Source organism: Panthera pardus, unplaced genomic scaffold (assembly GCF_024362965.1).
Source record: "Panthera pardus isolate Hobbes unplaced genomic scaffold, ASM2436296v1 HiC_scaffold_16, whole genome shotgun sequence".
Taxonomy (NCBI): Eukaryota; Metazoa; Chordata; class Mammalia; order Carnivora; family Felidae; genus Panthera; species Panthera pardus.
Window position 1 is genome coordinate 91,722,674 of NW_026526721.1, and position 16,487 is coordinate 91,739,160.

At 31.0% G+C, this 16,487-nt stretch overlaps 1 protein-coding gene across 10 annotated transcripts in view; it reads right to left on the reverse strand.

Moving 5' to 3' along the window:
• NLGN1 (neuroligin 1) overlaps positions 1 to 16,487 on the reverse strand; it is an 827,042-nt gene that overhangs the window by 446,262 nt on the left and 364,293 nt on the right. For 7 of the 10 annotated variants that reach the window (XM_019463200.2, XM_019463199.2, XM_019463198.2 and 4 more), the window contains 2 exons: positions 13,404 to 13,463; positions 6,890 to 7,042 (listed from right to left, as the gene is read on the reverse strand). In XM_019463200.2, the coding sequence (XP_019318745.2) occupies positions 6,890 to 7,042; positions 13,404 to 13,463 (213 nt within the window). The remainder of the gene's footprint in view (positions 1 to 6,889; positions 7,043 to 13,403; positions 13,464 to 16,487) is intronic. The other 3 variants (XM_019463206.2, XM_019463203.2, XM_019463205.2) reach the window with 1 other exon arrangement.

Consider the following 16,487-nt stretch of genomic DNA (forward strand, 5'->3'; position numbering starts at 1 on the left):
ATTTTAGCCATGAAGGTTGAAATATTCATTAGATATCTCCATGGAGATGTTAATAGGCAAAAGTATGTAACTGTGAAGTTTTAAGGAATAGGCAGTCCTGAAGATACAGTTTTGGAAGTCTCTTCCATAGAGATGGTATTCAGAGCCATGCATGAGGTTCCCTAGGGAGACATTGTAGAGAGGAAAAGGAAGGGAGCCAACAATTCTGCATAATGGTATTTCAACATTTAGAGATCAGGGTAAGAAAGAGATAGGGAAGGAGACTGAGAAGGAGCAGATAGTGAGATAGGAAGTAACCCTGGGGTGATGCCAAGAAACAGCATACTAAGAAGGGACTAGTTAACTGTCTCCAATGCAATGGAGAGATCAGGTAAGACAAGAACAGAGAAGTGGCCAATGGAATTAACAAAGTGGAGGTGCTTGGGAATCTTGACGAGGGCTTTCTCAGTAGAATATAAGAAATGGAAACTTGAATGTCACCTCCTTTGAGAAACATTTTCTGACTTTCTAGAATAGATTAACACTTGCCATTTCTCTAGTACATATCATCTAGATAATTGTAAAGAAAGTTGACTTCGCACTAAATCATCATCTATGTAAAAGATATCATTTGTATAATTATTCATTTATTTTCTATCTTGCCTAATGGCTAGTAATCTACTGGATAGCAGGGATTACATCTATCATGGTTTTCACATTATTCTCAATAACTAGTAGAATGTCTGATACATAATATTACTCAATTTATAATGAATGAATTAATTAGTTACACTACATGACTGCTTCAAAAACACAATTTTAAAGAAAACAAACTTCTTTTGACTAACACTCACACTAACCGACATGCTTACTTTCAGGCTACTTCCAAATTGTTGGCATAACTAAATAATTGTTTTTATCTCAAGCCACCTGAAATCATTTTGGAGGAAGTAGGTTGAATAAAAATAGTGAACAAATAGTGAAGCTTCTCCTGTGACATTATCTGTCTTATGTCTCTTTATTCCAAAGGACAAACAATATCTCTACTCCAGTAGCTCATTTTAGCATTCAATCTAAAATTGATTGCCATCTCATCCTTATTAAAACTGAGTTGATATAGATATTTGAGAAAAGAAATCTGTGGACCAAGTTAACTGTCCAAGCTGTCAATTGGTTTTTAGCTCTATCCTATTATGAGTGAAATCACCAAATATCTTACTTGAATTGCATTTGATTAGGTCTTTTTATGACACTGTAGAAATTGTGGACATTTATTATTATGTCCTGGCTTTTATAGAGCGTTAATATAAATAATCATATACTGAGACTATATCTGTATCTTTTAAGGACATCAAAACTATCACAGGATTCCAATATTGTTCAGGGTTCCAAATATAAACAAGCTATATGATAAATTTTGCTAGAGTATAGTGTAAGAAAAAGCCGTGTATTTTTTATTAATAAGTATGTTTTCTTTATCTGATTATAACAATTATGAAATACAATCCATTATCCTTTTTACTTTCCTTCTGAAAAATTAAGATATACATTTTATCTTCAACTCTAATACAGATTCATGACCTAAGTTTCTGTATCTTTTCTCTAAAGCATATGTATTCCTATATGATTTTAGCAGCCTATTTACATCTGTGTTTTTGTCACAAATTATCTCCACGTTTTTGAAGTAGAAAGAGTATTAATCAAGAAAAACTGAAAGAAAGACCTTTTCTCTTCCCTTCAGTTAATCCCAGACATGATCTACTTTTCATGATCTTACTCAAATAAAATCAATCTTATGAAGAATTTTTGACTCTTCAAGGACAGCCTGACTCTCTCTTCTACCTTCCAAGAAAATATTTGGATCATCTTATAAAATCTTATATTTTATTATACATTGATCTCAAATATAAGGTCACATGTAAAGATTTTTATTTGTCTGTTTTAGGATTTATAGCCAAACAGAAATAAAAACAACGCAAAAAAAATAAAAATAAAAAGACAAACAAAAACCAAGAATAATGACAAAACATTGTGCCTCTTCAGAAATTAATATGCTTTTCTCTTTTTAAATTTTTTTCCTTTAATGTTTATTTATTTTTGAGAGAGAGAGAGAGCACGAGCAGGGGGCGGGGTGCAGAGAGAGGGAGACACAGAATCCAAAGCAGGTTCCAGGCTCTGAGCTGCCAGCACAAAGCCCAATGTGGGGCTTGAACCCACAAACTGGGACATCATGACCTGAGCCGCAGTCTGTCACCCAATGGACTGAGCCAACCAGGCACCCCAACATGCTTTTCTTTTTAAATCATAAGCATAACTTAGACTTTACCAAATTTCTTTGCTGCTACACTGCTCAGATTCAAATATGAATCTCAATCACTGCATCCATAGGGATCCATGTGATATTCTTTGCTTTTTAAAATTATAATTATAAAAATATTATTATAAATACGAAACAGAATGTCGATTATTGTTCTCTAGTGAATGTTTATTTCTCCCCTCTATTAGATTGAAACTGTCTAAAGATAAGTACTATATTGTTCTTACTTTTTATCCCTCATAGAAGATGTATGTTATTGGAGCAAGTACTATATATTTGATAATTGAGCACCACCAAAGTTATAGTTAAAGTTATAGTTCTTTCACTTGTCTAATAATACTTGAAGTATTATCATAAGGTAGAGAATATAGTTATAAGAATCAACAAATTTCATTAGCCATTTCTAATAGAATAAAAATTAATTCAGGTGTTCATTAAAGTTGATATGCAGTAAAGTTAAAAAAAAACTTGTGTTTTAAATGATTTAGCCCTGCATTATAAAGTAAGCTAAGTGTAATTGCATTATATTATTGTGTGATTGCTAAGTGTAATTGCTAAGTTTACATTGCATTAAAAAGTAAGCTAAGTGTAATTCTTCAAATACAAGTATGTACACTTCAAACTTTTTCACCAGACATTAGACTGCTAAAACTTGCCAAATTTCAGATAGATATCGGTACTTCCAAAATCTTTAAAACAATTGTTTTCTAATCTAAATCATATAGGTTAGAATTATGAACACATAATTGCCTCCAAAATATCCATATAAAGATCCAAGTTACATTAAATTTCCATCAGATAAAAATTGTGTTTGCCTAAATTAGATCCTAACAATGGTATAAAACTTTTTCATTTTCTCTAAAAATAACTCTTAAATTCACTCTAAATTTAAAGAGGCAGTTGAAACACATTTTTAACACTAATTTAGTTGATATGTTTTTTATTTTTGAGATTTGAAAATATATCATTTAGATAGTTTCTATTTTCAAGTGTTAATTGCACAATACCCCATCCTAATTGTGTGAGATTTATTTCATATTTCCTTCCAGTTCTTGTTCATAAGTACATATGTTTATCTTATTTAGAACCATAATATTTAATATTATTTCCCCCTCTAAGGCTTTTAAGGACATATGATCAAAACACTTCTCCCTAAATTTCCATTATGGTACTTTTATTAACTATACACTATAATATTAAAAATAAGTCCATTAACAATGATTTTAAATGTATTTTAAAAAACTATGCAACAATGTACTAAATAACAGAGGATGATGAGTTAAAGCTGGCTAAGGACAAAGAATGTGTACAACCAGAAGTGAAAGAAAGTCTAAATGTTCACTGGACGGGTGAGACTGAAGAGATAGGGTTGCAGAGAGCTCGAAGACAAAACAGGGGAAGTGAGATTAGCAGGCAGAGCCCTGATCTTTTTTTCAACCTTTCCCCCCCTTCCCTTTTTTTCAAACTTATTAGCAGTGTTTCTTATGATCATAATAGTGATAGTCTATGTTACCACTCTAAAGGAAACCCCAAAACGGTCTCGGTTGATAAACTAACTCCCACTTGTTCCTAGCTTCGTTAGAACAATGCTACAATAGGAGATCTTTTTTTCTTCTATGCCACTTTATTTTGCAGTGAACAAAATCTTATTTTCAACATGAAATGCTTTAAACTGGAACCTTGCCTCTAGATAGCTGTATGAATTTTATTACCAAAACATTATCACATTTTTAGTTATTGCTAAAACAAACAAACAAACAAATAAAACCTGTAATATTTCTCCTCTGGGATGGCAAAATCAATCAACACTAATTACATTACCTGTTTCAGACATCTTGATTTTTTTCTGCAAGTCTTCTGAGAGCAATAGTCTTGTAATTAGCTAAATTGTACACTGAACCCCAAAATTCATATTCTTCATACCAAAGCATCCAAACCAAAACACAGATCAAGATTTCCTCTAATGTGGAACCAAATCTTATCTTCTACTTAATTTCCAACACTCCCAAATGCAAACAGCAATAATTTTGGATCCCATACCCAAGAAACCTTGGCTTACCTTGTTACTATTAGACGAATTATTAACAACAAAACCCTATAATCTTTATTGTTGTAGATCACCTGTCAGATGAGCTGTTGATCTGGTTGTAGTATACTACACATGCTAAGTGTACTGAAATGAATGTTTCAATAATTTATTTTTCATGAACTAATTCACTTAAATATATTTTCACAAAGCCCAATACATATTTTAGGAACAAAGTGACCAGAATATACCTGTTCCAGAACTAGTGTCCCAAAAGGCATTTAAAATTGTTCACCAACAGAGTTTTGTGCTTTATCATGTTGAGAGGTCTAGAAAGGACACCTGATTCTTAATGTTGATTATTAGTGAGCAACAAAGGAGCCAACTGAAAGTTAAACCCTAAACTGAAGTACAGCAGAACAAATATTTAGCACTGAGAAAATTATCCATCATCAACACCAACTCTGTTTGCCATTTCACAGACCAAGCAATTTCTTCATTTTTTAGCTGGTTAGTCTACTGTCCTGCATTTCAATCATTCAGAGCATGGCGTTCAGAGATAGGATATGAGCACAAATACCGGATTCAAATTGGACCAAAATCAAGTCCTCATCAATTCTGAATACATTAAAAAAAACAGGCAAAGATTTAGTAACATAACAGCTTGTTTTATGAAATCTTACTTTATGTGTGTACAACTAAACAAAGTGAGGCAACATAAAGTGTGGCCAAAAGATTTTTTTTAATAAAATAAATATATATGATTAAGTGCATGGTGAAGTTCTTGAAAACATTGCTGTCACAATTCGGCATTTAATTTTAAATTTTCAACTGGCAAACTGTTGACTGCTTCAGGATTTTCAATTTGAAAAATTCATAAGAAACTTGAGAATATAAACAACTGAGGTATAAATAATACTTAAAGTTAAATATATTAAAATTTATTAATTAATGTATTAAATAATTAAAATTAAATGTATTAAAATGTTAAAAATTCTTGCATTAAAGTCTTGCATAAAAAACAAATGACAACAATAGGATATTTAAAGTTAAGAAGATGATTATGAACAGCTCTTTATATATCTTTCTAATATACAGTTTCATTGGTGGGAAAACACACATTCCTGCTCACTGAAATTATTAGAACATCCGAAGCAATGCCTGATTAGACACTATGGGAAACTAATGTGTATTTGAAAAATGTTACAGAAATATTTTATACCTAAGTTTGCCACGTTATATCTATTGTCCACCATACTCCAAATTCAAAATAGAAAACCAGAAAGAGATCAAGATTTCACTTTGCAGGGCTAAAATATCTCCTTCCCCAAGACATGTAAAATCTATTAAAAAAAATTATTCTTTTTTTATATTTTGAGATTGGCATGAACATAGGCTTATGATTACATAGAAGTAACTAACACTGAAGAGGAAGACAAAACTGATTCTCAATGGCCAAAATATATGATATGAACAATTATTATAAAAGAAAACCTAACTTAAATTGCTTTTTCAAAATCTTTTAAAGAATGAGAGTGAGGTCCTTCTTTTTGTGCAAATAACAGTATAAATTATATACATTTAAAAAATGTATAGTATAAGACTTTAAGAACAATTAATATTAAAAAGATAAAATCTTTTGTGATCAATTGTACTCTTTTAGCAAATACTCTTAACTAATATACCACAATAAAGGTGTTTTATTAAATGATAAAGTAATTTCACTCCTCAGATTGTGGCAATACTATGAAAATATACTTACACAAGTAGAATATCAGGTTTATCTTTTAATAATGGTTTGTTATTACATAAAACAGTATTTCAGAGTGCTTGATAAGTTATTTTGAAAATAGTATTTCCCTATATTTTCTTCAAACCAAGAATCTCCAATTTGATTTTGTTTTACATATATATATATGTATATACATATATATATATGTATATACATATATATATGTATATATATATATATAAATAATTGACTTGAACTCTTTATCACTTTATGATATCAACACATCTTTTCCAAATCAAATATTTCAATATAAATGCATTGAGACAAATATTTTTAATTCTTATCTGACCAGCTTTTTAAAAACCCAAACCTATACCACAATGACAATCATTCCCCAAAGCCAGTCCATCCACATATTCTCAGAGACTATAAACTTGTTTCTAAGCTCATGTCAAATTTCAGACAATTTTATGGCATTGTAAAAAAGAAAAGTAGAAGGGAAAATTTGTCCAGGGACTAATTTTTCTTTAGAAAGGCCCTGATGTTGTTGCCTTTCACAGTTCTGTAAAGTGAAACCAGGAAATACATTACTCAACAATGTGAATAATTTCAGTACCTTTTACTTTCAAATTTTAAAATCAACCCTGTCTTTCATCACGTAATTTATGAACATACTTATAGAATTTATTAAAAATATCAAAAAATTTGGTTCAAACAAAATCAACAAGCATAGAACAATGAGTGAAACAAAGCAAAGCAAAACAAAATGAGTCAAGAGCAAAACTATCACATACTTCATGGATTAATGGCGAAAAGAAAAGAAGAGACTTCTTACCAAGTACCCCAAGTCGATAGTTGACTGTGATGACGATCACATTGCCATAACTTGCCAAGACACTCCCATCATATAAATTTCCAGTACCTTCCATATATGAGCCTCCATGGATATACACCATCACTGGTTTGGGACCCCCACTGTCCCGAATATCTGAAAAACAAATGGTTGGCAATTGTTCTTATCCTCAAAAAACACACATCATGAAGCAGAGAATAAATTTTCCATTTTAGGGACGAAAGAGTATGATTTTAATATAGTTATTTAAATTGCTGTTTTGTTAAAGTGTTTCTTCAGCAACTCATATAATGAGCTATTGTAAAGGAGAGCAATAGATATCCACTGTTTTCTGATAAGATTCCGTTAAAAATTATAATCTGAATTTCAAAACTTGGACAAATTGAAAATAGGTGCTTTTGATTGATTTCTAAAGTGACAGTAGAACAAAAAGAAAGAATGATAATAGTTCTTAGAACTATTTTTTTTTAATGTTCTGGACCTCATATGGAATTTATGAGCCATATACTAAGGACAATGTTAGCACTGCTATTGTGAATAAAACACTCTGTTTTTTCATTTCTTATTTACTATAAGGATTTTATTAAATGCATAATGATTATATTGAATAATTTATGCTCTAACTTGTGAACATAATTATAACACTGTGTTATAGGTTGCAGGAAGTTTCATTTCACGACTCAAGTATTAACTGGCAAATGAATGTTTGGGTAATAACATCTGTATTTTTGTTGTTGCACTTAGGGGACTGTCACTTAAATGATATTTTTTAGTTAAGTCTGTGTTATCCGCCCAATTCACCTACTCTACCCTTTGGAAGAAGAAAACAGACTAAATTATACTTTTCACCTCTTTGTGTAATATTGTACTCTTCTTAATCCCACTTTGGCTCTCTGATTTTGTCTTGTAGACATGAAACAGAATATACCTAAGTCCAGTTGTCAAGTGCAAAATTTAAGATGATGTTAAAATGATTTCTACAGCTCTGGGTTTTAATCAACTGTGTTTGCTTTTCTAAGATACTGTCCCCAAATTTTGTAGTTTTCAGTAAGGATCTAGAAATGATATATAAGGGAACCATAAGATACTTTTAATAGATATTAAAAATGCCCTAATCTCTAGAGAAATACATGCTTACCTTTGTATTGGCACACACGGTGTTAACTATTATATATTGAAATATTATATATGTATGTATATGATTATGAACATTCACATACATACATACATATATAAAACGTTACTATTCTATAATAGCTCATTATCTCTTCTACTTACAATTGAAACAAAATTAGATCAAGTGTATTATCTTCTTGTTAATGCCAATATTAGAAGTGTCATTTAAAATTATAGTTTTGTTCCTTTGCTTTTGACATTTTTTGGTCAAACTTAAATTTCTTATCTTTACAAGTGAGGTTTCTGCTTTCAGAATGGCTAATATAATACCAACTCATTGAAAAATCTGATGATTATTTAGGTGCTGCTTTACATTTCCTGTGAAAAGGATGACTAATATAAATGTGCCCATTTTTCTACTGTAATAACAAAGTGATTTTCTTAAATGAAAAATTCCTTTTAGGATCAGGAATTGCAACTCAACTCGTTTGTCCAGATTTTCAAATTGGGGAAATAAGCTCATTGCAGAATTTAGAGACTTTTTAAAAAGACTATTTTAAATTTGACTTAATACTAGCATATGAATTTACCATAAGCCCACCACTCCCAAGGGCGTACTTGAGAAGAATGTCTTACTTTTAAGTGGTAGAGGAGGATACTTTGACATAGAAACTATCCACTAGACACAGTTCATTTCGAAGAAAAATCTAAATTTATTTTCGCCTTAAATCCTTGGGAGGGAAAATGGTATTCACTCATTTGTAAAGATTTGAGGGCTTGTGGAGATGTTAGGCTTACACAGAGAAAATAATCCTTTGGAAATTTTTAAACTATCCTCCATTTTTAAATGCCTGTTTGCTACATACAGTTTTAGCTTATTTTTCTAGTATGGCTGGCACTGAAGAAGCAATAATAAATTATTAAACTGAAATCATTAACTGACTGTTCACAGCAGACACTGTACTCTGCTAATTGTATGCTTGTAGGTAGCACAGAGGGAGGCTGTTTCAGAATTCTTCTTTAATTAAAATTACATAGAATTACAAAGCACCAACTGTGAACAGTAATGAAATCTTGGTAGAACCATTCTGTTCACCTGGAAAACAATACAGGCACACATTGAGAAGACATGCCACATTTTATACTTAATAACAGAATGAAGTGGACATTGTCAGGAAACACTGAAAATATGACAGTACATCCTAGGAACCTTTTGAGTGGTGTCTCTTTATTTTTCTTTGAAAATCAGACTTGAAAGAATTACTGATAGTTTGGGCCCATTCTCATTTCCATTTTGTCTTTTCAAACTTCTCAAAGATTTCAGCCTTGTCTAAGAACTTAATATGTTAAGCTCTTTTCCAGAAAGGTACATGAAATTTGAATGCTATGTTCTGAACAGTATTTCTTTTTGTTTGAAGTAATCCTGAAGCTAATTCTATATGGGGTATTAATTAATAAAATAAGTAATATTACTGTATGTAACATCCCTTAAAATTACTGATAGTTTGGAAAGATGCCATATTTCTATTACAGAACAATTGGTATTCTATGATAGTGTGTATACAGAGGTCTACCCTAGACTTTATTTTCTTCACAGTATACAGTCTTTTTGATGCAAATGTAAGTCGTAAATAGTTTAAATAGCATAATAATATAATGATAAATATAAATAGCTTAAATTGTATTTATATTTCCTTTGTTTTTTTTTCATACAGAATCTTTATAAGTGAGACTAATATATCACATAGCTTACTATTGAATACTATTTGCTAATGCCATTCTTTTAGTAATAAAATTTTGGGGAGCCATTATGTCTTTCATGCAAATGTATTAGATGTCCTTTGGTAATTGCTAATGAATTTATTAGAGCTAAGTCATCCTTCTAAAACGTGTCTAATATTTTTTTTTATAAATAAGGTAGATTTCACCTAAGATTTCTGATTTTGCCTAAACAGCTGCTACTGACTTTACTAAAATCAAAACCGCTCTCAAAGCCTTAAGCACTAGTTCAGGTCCAGTGAAAAGACCAATGTTCATAACGCATATTTATATTTTCCATTATATGCATTTTTTAAGGCTTTACCAAACATCTAAATCTCTGAAAAGAGTAGGATGGTAAGGGGGAAATACTACACTGAAGGTTATTTTTTATGGTAAGAAAGTATTTAAGTGTTTCAAGTTAAAAAAATTAATAAACTTGGAATCTGAGTAAATATCTCGATTTTAAATTTTAGTAACTATTTTACCTTTCTGATAAAAAGTTTAAGCCAACGTGGCAAGTGCCAATAGTTCTAGAGCAATTAATGGGGATTTATTTGTGCCTGGCAACCATGGTTTTGAAATCACTACTCTCCTTAATGGTCTTAATGAATATTTATTAGTCACATAACTCCTTAAACAAGTTTAGCGGTTTCCTTTTTCTTAAAAAAAACTCATGAAGTTTTTAATTGCCCATAATTTAGAGGTTTTGGCATTTAAAAGTTTTTAAAATGTGGGGTAGTGCCGCAATTAAATTTTTCTCTGATACATTTAAAGATATTTCAAGATATTTTTTGTGCCCCTCTTTACTGAATTTACCAACCTCAGTTACCAACTTCATTCCAAACCAGCAAAAGAATATAGAAGTGTTGACTGAATATAATTCTTAGTTTAAAAGTGTGTAAAAATCTACAAGAGCAATTTTTAAAAGGCTCTATGTAGAATATAAAATTGCATTTGAATACTGAAATATTAATATCAAGGTATTCTTAGCACAATTAAAAACATTTAAACATCTCTTAAATTCCCAAAATAAATTGGTAGAAATCTCGGGTGTTGCTTTGACCCACTTTTATCACTTCAGATTAGTCTTTTTGGAACCATGGAAATAGTCTATGAAATATGTAGTTTTTTGAGGTATTATAAAACACAAATGAAAAGTGATACAATTGTGTCTGGCCTAAAATTAGCAAAAGAATAACGGTAAAGACACAAAGGAGAATAGGAAGTAACAATTACGCTCCACTGAGAAGCATGATTTGGGTTAGTTTAAGTGAATGAGGGGCACACCCCAGTCAATGCCTCTGGTAGCCTCTGAATGCAGTGGCTGTCATAGGAACCTTGAAATCTAGTAAAGGATTTGGGTTATCAGGGAGTAATGGAGAATGGGTAACTAGACTTTTGACTAAAGTAAAAGGAATAATTTATCAAGTAGTTTATATTTGTTTGCTTTATGTCTAGTGATGTTGATTTAACATTTGGAACAAATTAAATGTGAAAGTTGGCCTTGATTTTTATTCACACTCACATCTACAAAGTAACTGTAAAAGGAATTGAATAGAAGATGCTCAGACTTTTCTGCAAAGTTTTTTTTTAATCCTAAAAGAAATTGATTTATCTTTCTTGTCTTCTAAACAATTACCCAAAACGACAGCACAGAGGAATAGACTCAACTTGAATTGACTGCTCTTACATTCTACACTTTTGAGCATTTAAAAATATTTATTGATTTGATAACTCTTGTGACTGACTAACTGGCTCAGTACTTAATCTGCCAATTTAAACAGGAGTTTAGTACATTTTTAATGGCTATTTAAAACTGTTAAATGTGCTTCAAAATAGGTCTATAAAATAGATTCACATTGACAGGGCTTAGCTCACTATGGTGGCTCAGAGGTATCTTTTGTAAACATGTAAATGTCTTACTTGATACATTTTACCAAAAGAAAAGAAGTACATTAAGTCACCAATCAAAATATTTTTTTAAATAGGAAAACTATGTGTACTGACCTTGTAAGTACTTTCAGATAATTTGGAGTTTACAAGTCTACACACTAAGAAGTCCTTTATATTTAAGTATTATTTTAGATAACAAATGTCTAAGAGTTAAGAATTTTCAAAGTTAAGAATTTTCTCAACAAATCTCAAAGCCCCTAAGTGGAAGCAGGCTTCTTAGCTGTGAGAACAAAGTCAATAAATGTGTTGAATGTTTAAAAACTTCAGATTTCCAACAGTGTTTTTAAAAATCAAAATTTGCATTTTGACATTATAAGTTTATTCTTAGCAATTTAGCATTCAAAGTGATAACTCTTGGACAGTTTTAGTGATTTATTTCAAATATTAATGACAGCTTTGTGTTTAATCTTTAATCCACTGTTGGGGTTCATAGTAAACATATTTTTAATCAAAGGTCATCAATTTCATTTAATCAAAATATTTCTTGAATGTTATAAAAATATTAAAAGACAATAATATTTTTAAGCTTTCAATACTTCACCTTCAATTTTTTACTATGAGGTAGTTTATTAAATATATATGTCAATGAAAATAATTCAAATTGTTTAGTAAGGATGCATTCATTCATAGTTGTAACTCATGGAGATAGTATTTCTGCTGGTCTGCTTGTGGATTTATTTTCTTTTGAAAAACCATTCTCCCATATTATTAATATTTTTATGAAATTTAATTTCTAGGGTTCTGGGAGTTACTTTTAAGCCTGGGATTACATTAGTCACTTCTCTGAGAATCGTAACGAGGGTAGCATTAAAAAAAAAAAAAAAAGTCCTAATTGGAATGAAGGTGAACTGAAAATATCAGTGGACACTCCACCTAATACCAGATAAAGGGACACACTGGAAGGAGAAATGTCAAATCAATCCAGCAAGTACTTACATTTATAGAGTATATCAGAATTGTACATCGTAAGAAAGTTAGAAAGACAAAACAATTTTGATATTAGCAAAGTAGGAAATATTTTACTGCTTATAGCTGGCAATACTTTGAAAATCAGAACATTTCCATTTGCCGGTCTAGAAATTATCTAAATAGGTGGAATACCTTTATCTATACAATTAAATTTATTTACATAATATTTAAGCAAATCAACAGAAAATAGTCTTTTTGTCTTCTAAATTATATTGCTCAAGAAACACTTTAGTTTTCCTTCATTTTATTGGGTATGGGGTTCTTTTTAAACAAATATCATATGTAAAAATGAAACACATTTTGATATTGGGTAAAATGTTTACATATATTAGAAAACATGCAAAATGGGTACAAAGAGACTACAGGGGAGAGATTGTTAGTTCAAAGAATATGGACAAATTTCAGTCAAAACATGGTATGAAACATATCAAAAGTCAGTTCAAGAAAACAAAAAAAAAAATGCCCCTCTTTCTAAAACATTTCAATGGTTGGCATCAAAATGTAAAACTTAACATTCATTTTGAAAAAAAATTAAAAATGTATATTTATATGTAACAACAAGCAAGAAGACAAAACACATCAAAAACGGGAATTAAAAACAACTCTTCAAAAAAAGACAAGAAGTAAAAAAATAGAAAGGGGTGGAAAAAGTGATTGAGGCCGTTGTCATGCAAATAGATTTGGTGGAAAAAAATACCTTCATCTTCAGCACCGTCATTATCACCTAAATCATCTGTCTGTTTCTTTGTAAGGGGACCTAGGATTGAGAACGGAGAAATGGAGGGAAAAAAAAAAAAAGACAATTCAAGAATAAACAAGACTGAGGGGGAAAAAATAAATGTAAATACTAAAATTCTCAAGGGTATTTCCAAAAAGAGCAGGGAAGTGGTTACGTCAAAGTGATTATCTATTTTGTTTAAGGAAAAAAAAAAAAAAAGAATCCCTTTCCCCAAAATATCTTATAGAAGATTTGGTTTGTGAATATATCCAGCATAAAAAATACATTATGGTTTGAAACTCAAGTCATAAGCAAAGGAAATGATTTTTTTTTAAATATCTACTGCATATAAAAAAGTAAACAGTTTTAGCTGAAAGAACTTAATTTATTCAGTGTCTTTTCTAATTTGAATTGGTGACAACAATAAAGTAGGCCAAACTCATCTTTAATTTGGGACAATATAATAACATTAGGGAAAACAGAGATATGAACATTTTTATGGTGTTTTTTTTTCTTTTTTTTCTCCTGTTTTTTCTTATAAGAGCGTTAACACTTGAATTTTACACATTTTTATATCATACATTTTTCGTAACTGTGACTTTTTAAAATTACTTGTCATAAAACAAATATTTCCCCATTTGTTTTAATTAAATATTAGCTGTGGATTTAAGACATTTGCAGCCTGCACAAAAATATGAACAGATAATCTCATCACTCTGTAGAGAAAGCTACTATCATTAGAAGTCAGTGTTTAGTTATTAAGGAAGTTACAGAGTCAGGCCTTATATTTCATAAGCAATTTAGTAATATAACAGAATTGTGCCCTTGTGCAATTTCACGTCCAGTAGAGTTATTTACAATGGAATCATGTTTTAGGATAATAATTGCATTAAAACACTGTGAATGTTTAATAAATGTTTTATTATACTTAACAATACTAATTTGCTAAAATAAAGAAGCACACCAAAGGGGAAGCCAAAGGCCAGGTGAAAGTAATTTTAAGTGTCACATTCTTGACATATTCAGCACAATGAAAAAGCAAGTGAAGCCCCACATTTCTTTTTGTTTCCACAACCATTTAATTTGTATGACATTTCATAATCCTCATGCAAAAAGCAATCATTACAAACACAGGACACTCAAGTTAAAAGACAGCCAAACACAGCAGTAAGCAAGAGAATTTTGTCATGCATAAAATAAGAGTCATAGAAAAAGGAAGGGGGAAAAAGGACTGAAAGTCATGTGTTGATTTCAATAATATAAATAGAAAAAAAGCAGGCATTAACTGTAAGCACACTTCATACGGAAAGATTGTTAAACATTTCGAGAAAGATTTCTGAGTCTTTTCAGTGATTACTGTGCATTATGTTTGTAATTCAAACCATACCTATTATCACAACCCTCAAAGAATGAAAAACACCATCCCAGAAAATGGAAGAAAAAAAGAGAGAGCGAGAGAGAGAGATAATCCAGTTGTTTCATCAGCTCAGAGAAACATCCCTGAAAAATAGTAGTAAGTGGTAAAATCCAAAATTGGAAATGAAGAAATTAACGATGTAACTGAAGGGACCCATTGACTACTCAATTCCAAGGTCATGGTTTCAAGGTCATTCCAAATACGGAGAAGGGGTACACAATAAATTAAGTGATACACTTTTATAGTCACTCTTGCAAGCAATCATTCCATTAAAAGAAAACCTAGATGAAAACAAGTCTATGTTAATTGACACTCAGCTATAAGTTCACAGAAATCTACGTTTCTTTAATATGACCCTGTTTAGTGGAAAAAATACCCTCAATGTTATTGGAAGTCCATGCAACAATGATGCTATGTTTCTGAAAAATAGAGTTTTTTTTTAATTTAAATTTAAAAATTACTATATCAAAACCTTTATTTGAAATAGTCCCAATTTTAAAACATCACACAAAATGTTAGGCTCATAAAATTATGTTTTCAAACTTTTTATTTTTCTTTAGCTACCTTAAGCAGTAAATGAACAGACTTCAACAATTATGATTTTTTGCATTTCTATTTTCAAAGATGCTATATAGAAGTTACAGTTTTATTTACTGGTTAACAACACAGATTAAGTGCAATGGTCATTATTTATTGCTGCCAAAACCACTATCTACTTTCCAATTTTTGCCAAACTACTTAATTTGCTTAATTCTTTTTTTTTAAATTTTTTTACTGTTTATTTATTTTTGAGAGAGCAAGAGACAGAGTGGGAGCAGGGGAGGGGCAGAGAGAGAGAGGGAGATACAGAATCTGAAACAGGCTCCAGGCTCTGAGCTGTCAGCATAGAGCCCGACGCGGGGCTTGAACTCACGAACCGTGAGATCATGACCTGGGCTGAAGTCGGACGTTTACCGACTGAGCCACCCAGGCGCCCCTTAATTTGCTTAATTCTTGACTCTATTAAGAAACCACTAATATGAGCTCAAAAATTTTTTTTTGCTGAATCATCAATTCACTAACATTTGGATACACATGTAAAACCTGTAACAATTAAATCAAGTCACTGTCTTCATTTTGTGCAGGCTTCTTTTGGATAATTCAGGCGAAGCCGTCCTAGGGTACCCGAGGAAATTTACATGACTTCTTCAGGAAATCATTCAGCTTCTACAGCCAGTTTTACCTACTTTGCACACACACAGAACTGCTGGTTCTTAGGTCTGCATAAAATGCACTATTAAGAGAACCTTCATTAAAACCTGATCTCCCACTTGTTTGCATGTGGGACAGAGTTCTCAGTTTTCTCAGTTGCTAACTGACTCTGGGTCTGCATAAGTAGGGAATCAATGGAAATGATACTGCATATACAATGAGATGACTTTTTCATGGATGAAATGGTTGAACCACCTTTTTTGTTTCATTATTTATTATCACCTTCTCTACTCAGGAAGCTGCACGCCTCTTAACTGATGCAGAATAATGATTACATACATGCACTGTATGCAACATCTTTTACTGTAGTAAATCTGAAGAGTTAAAAACAGATATAGATACTGCTTCAGCATCATAAGTAGATGGTGACATCATTATTGTAGAGAAAGAGTAAG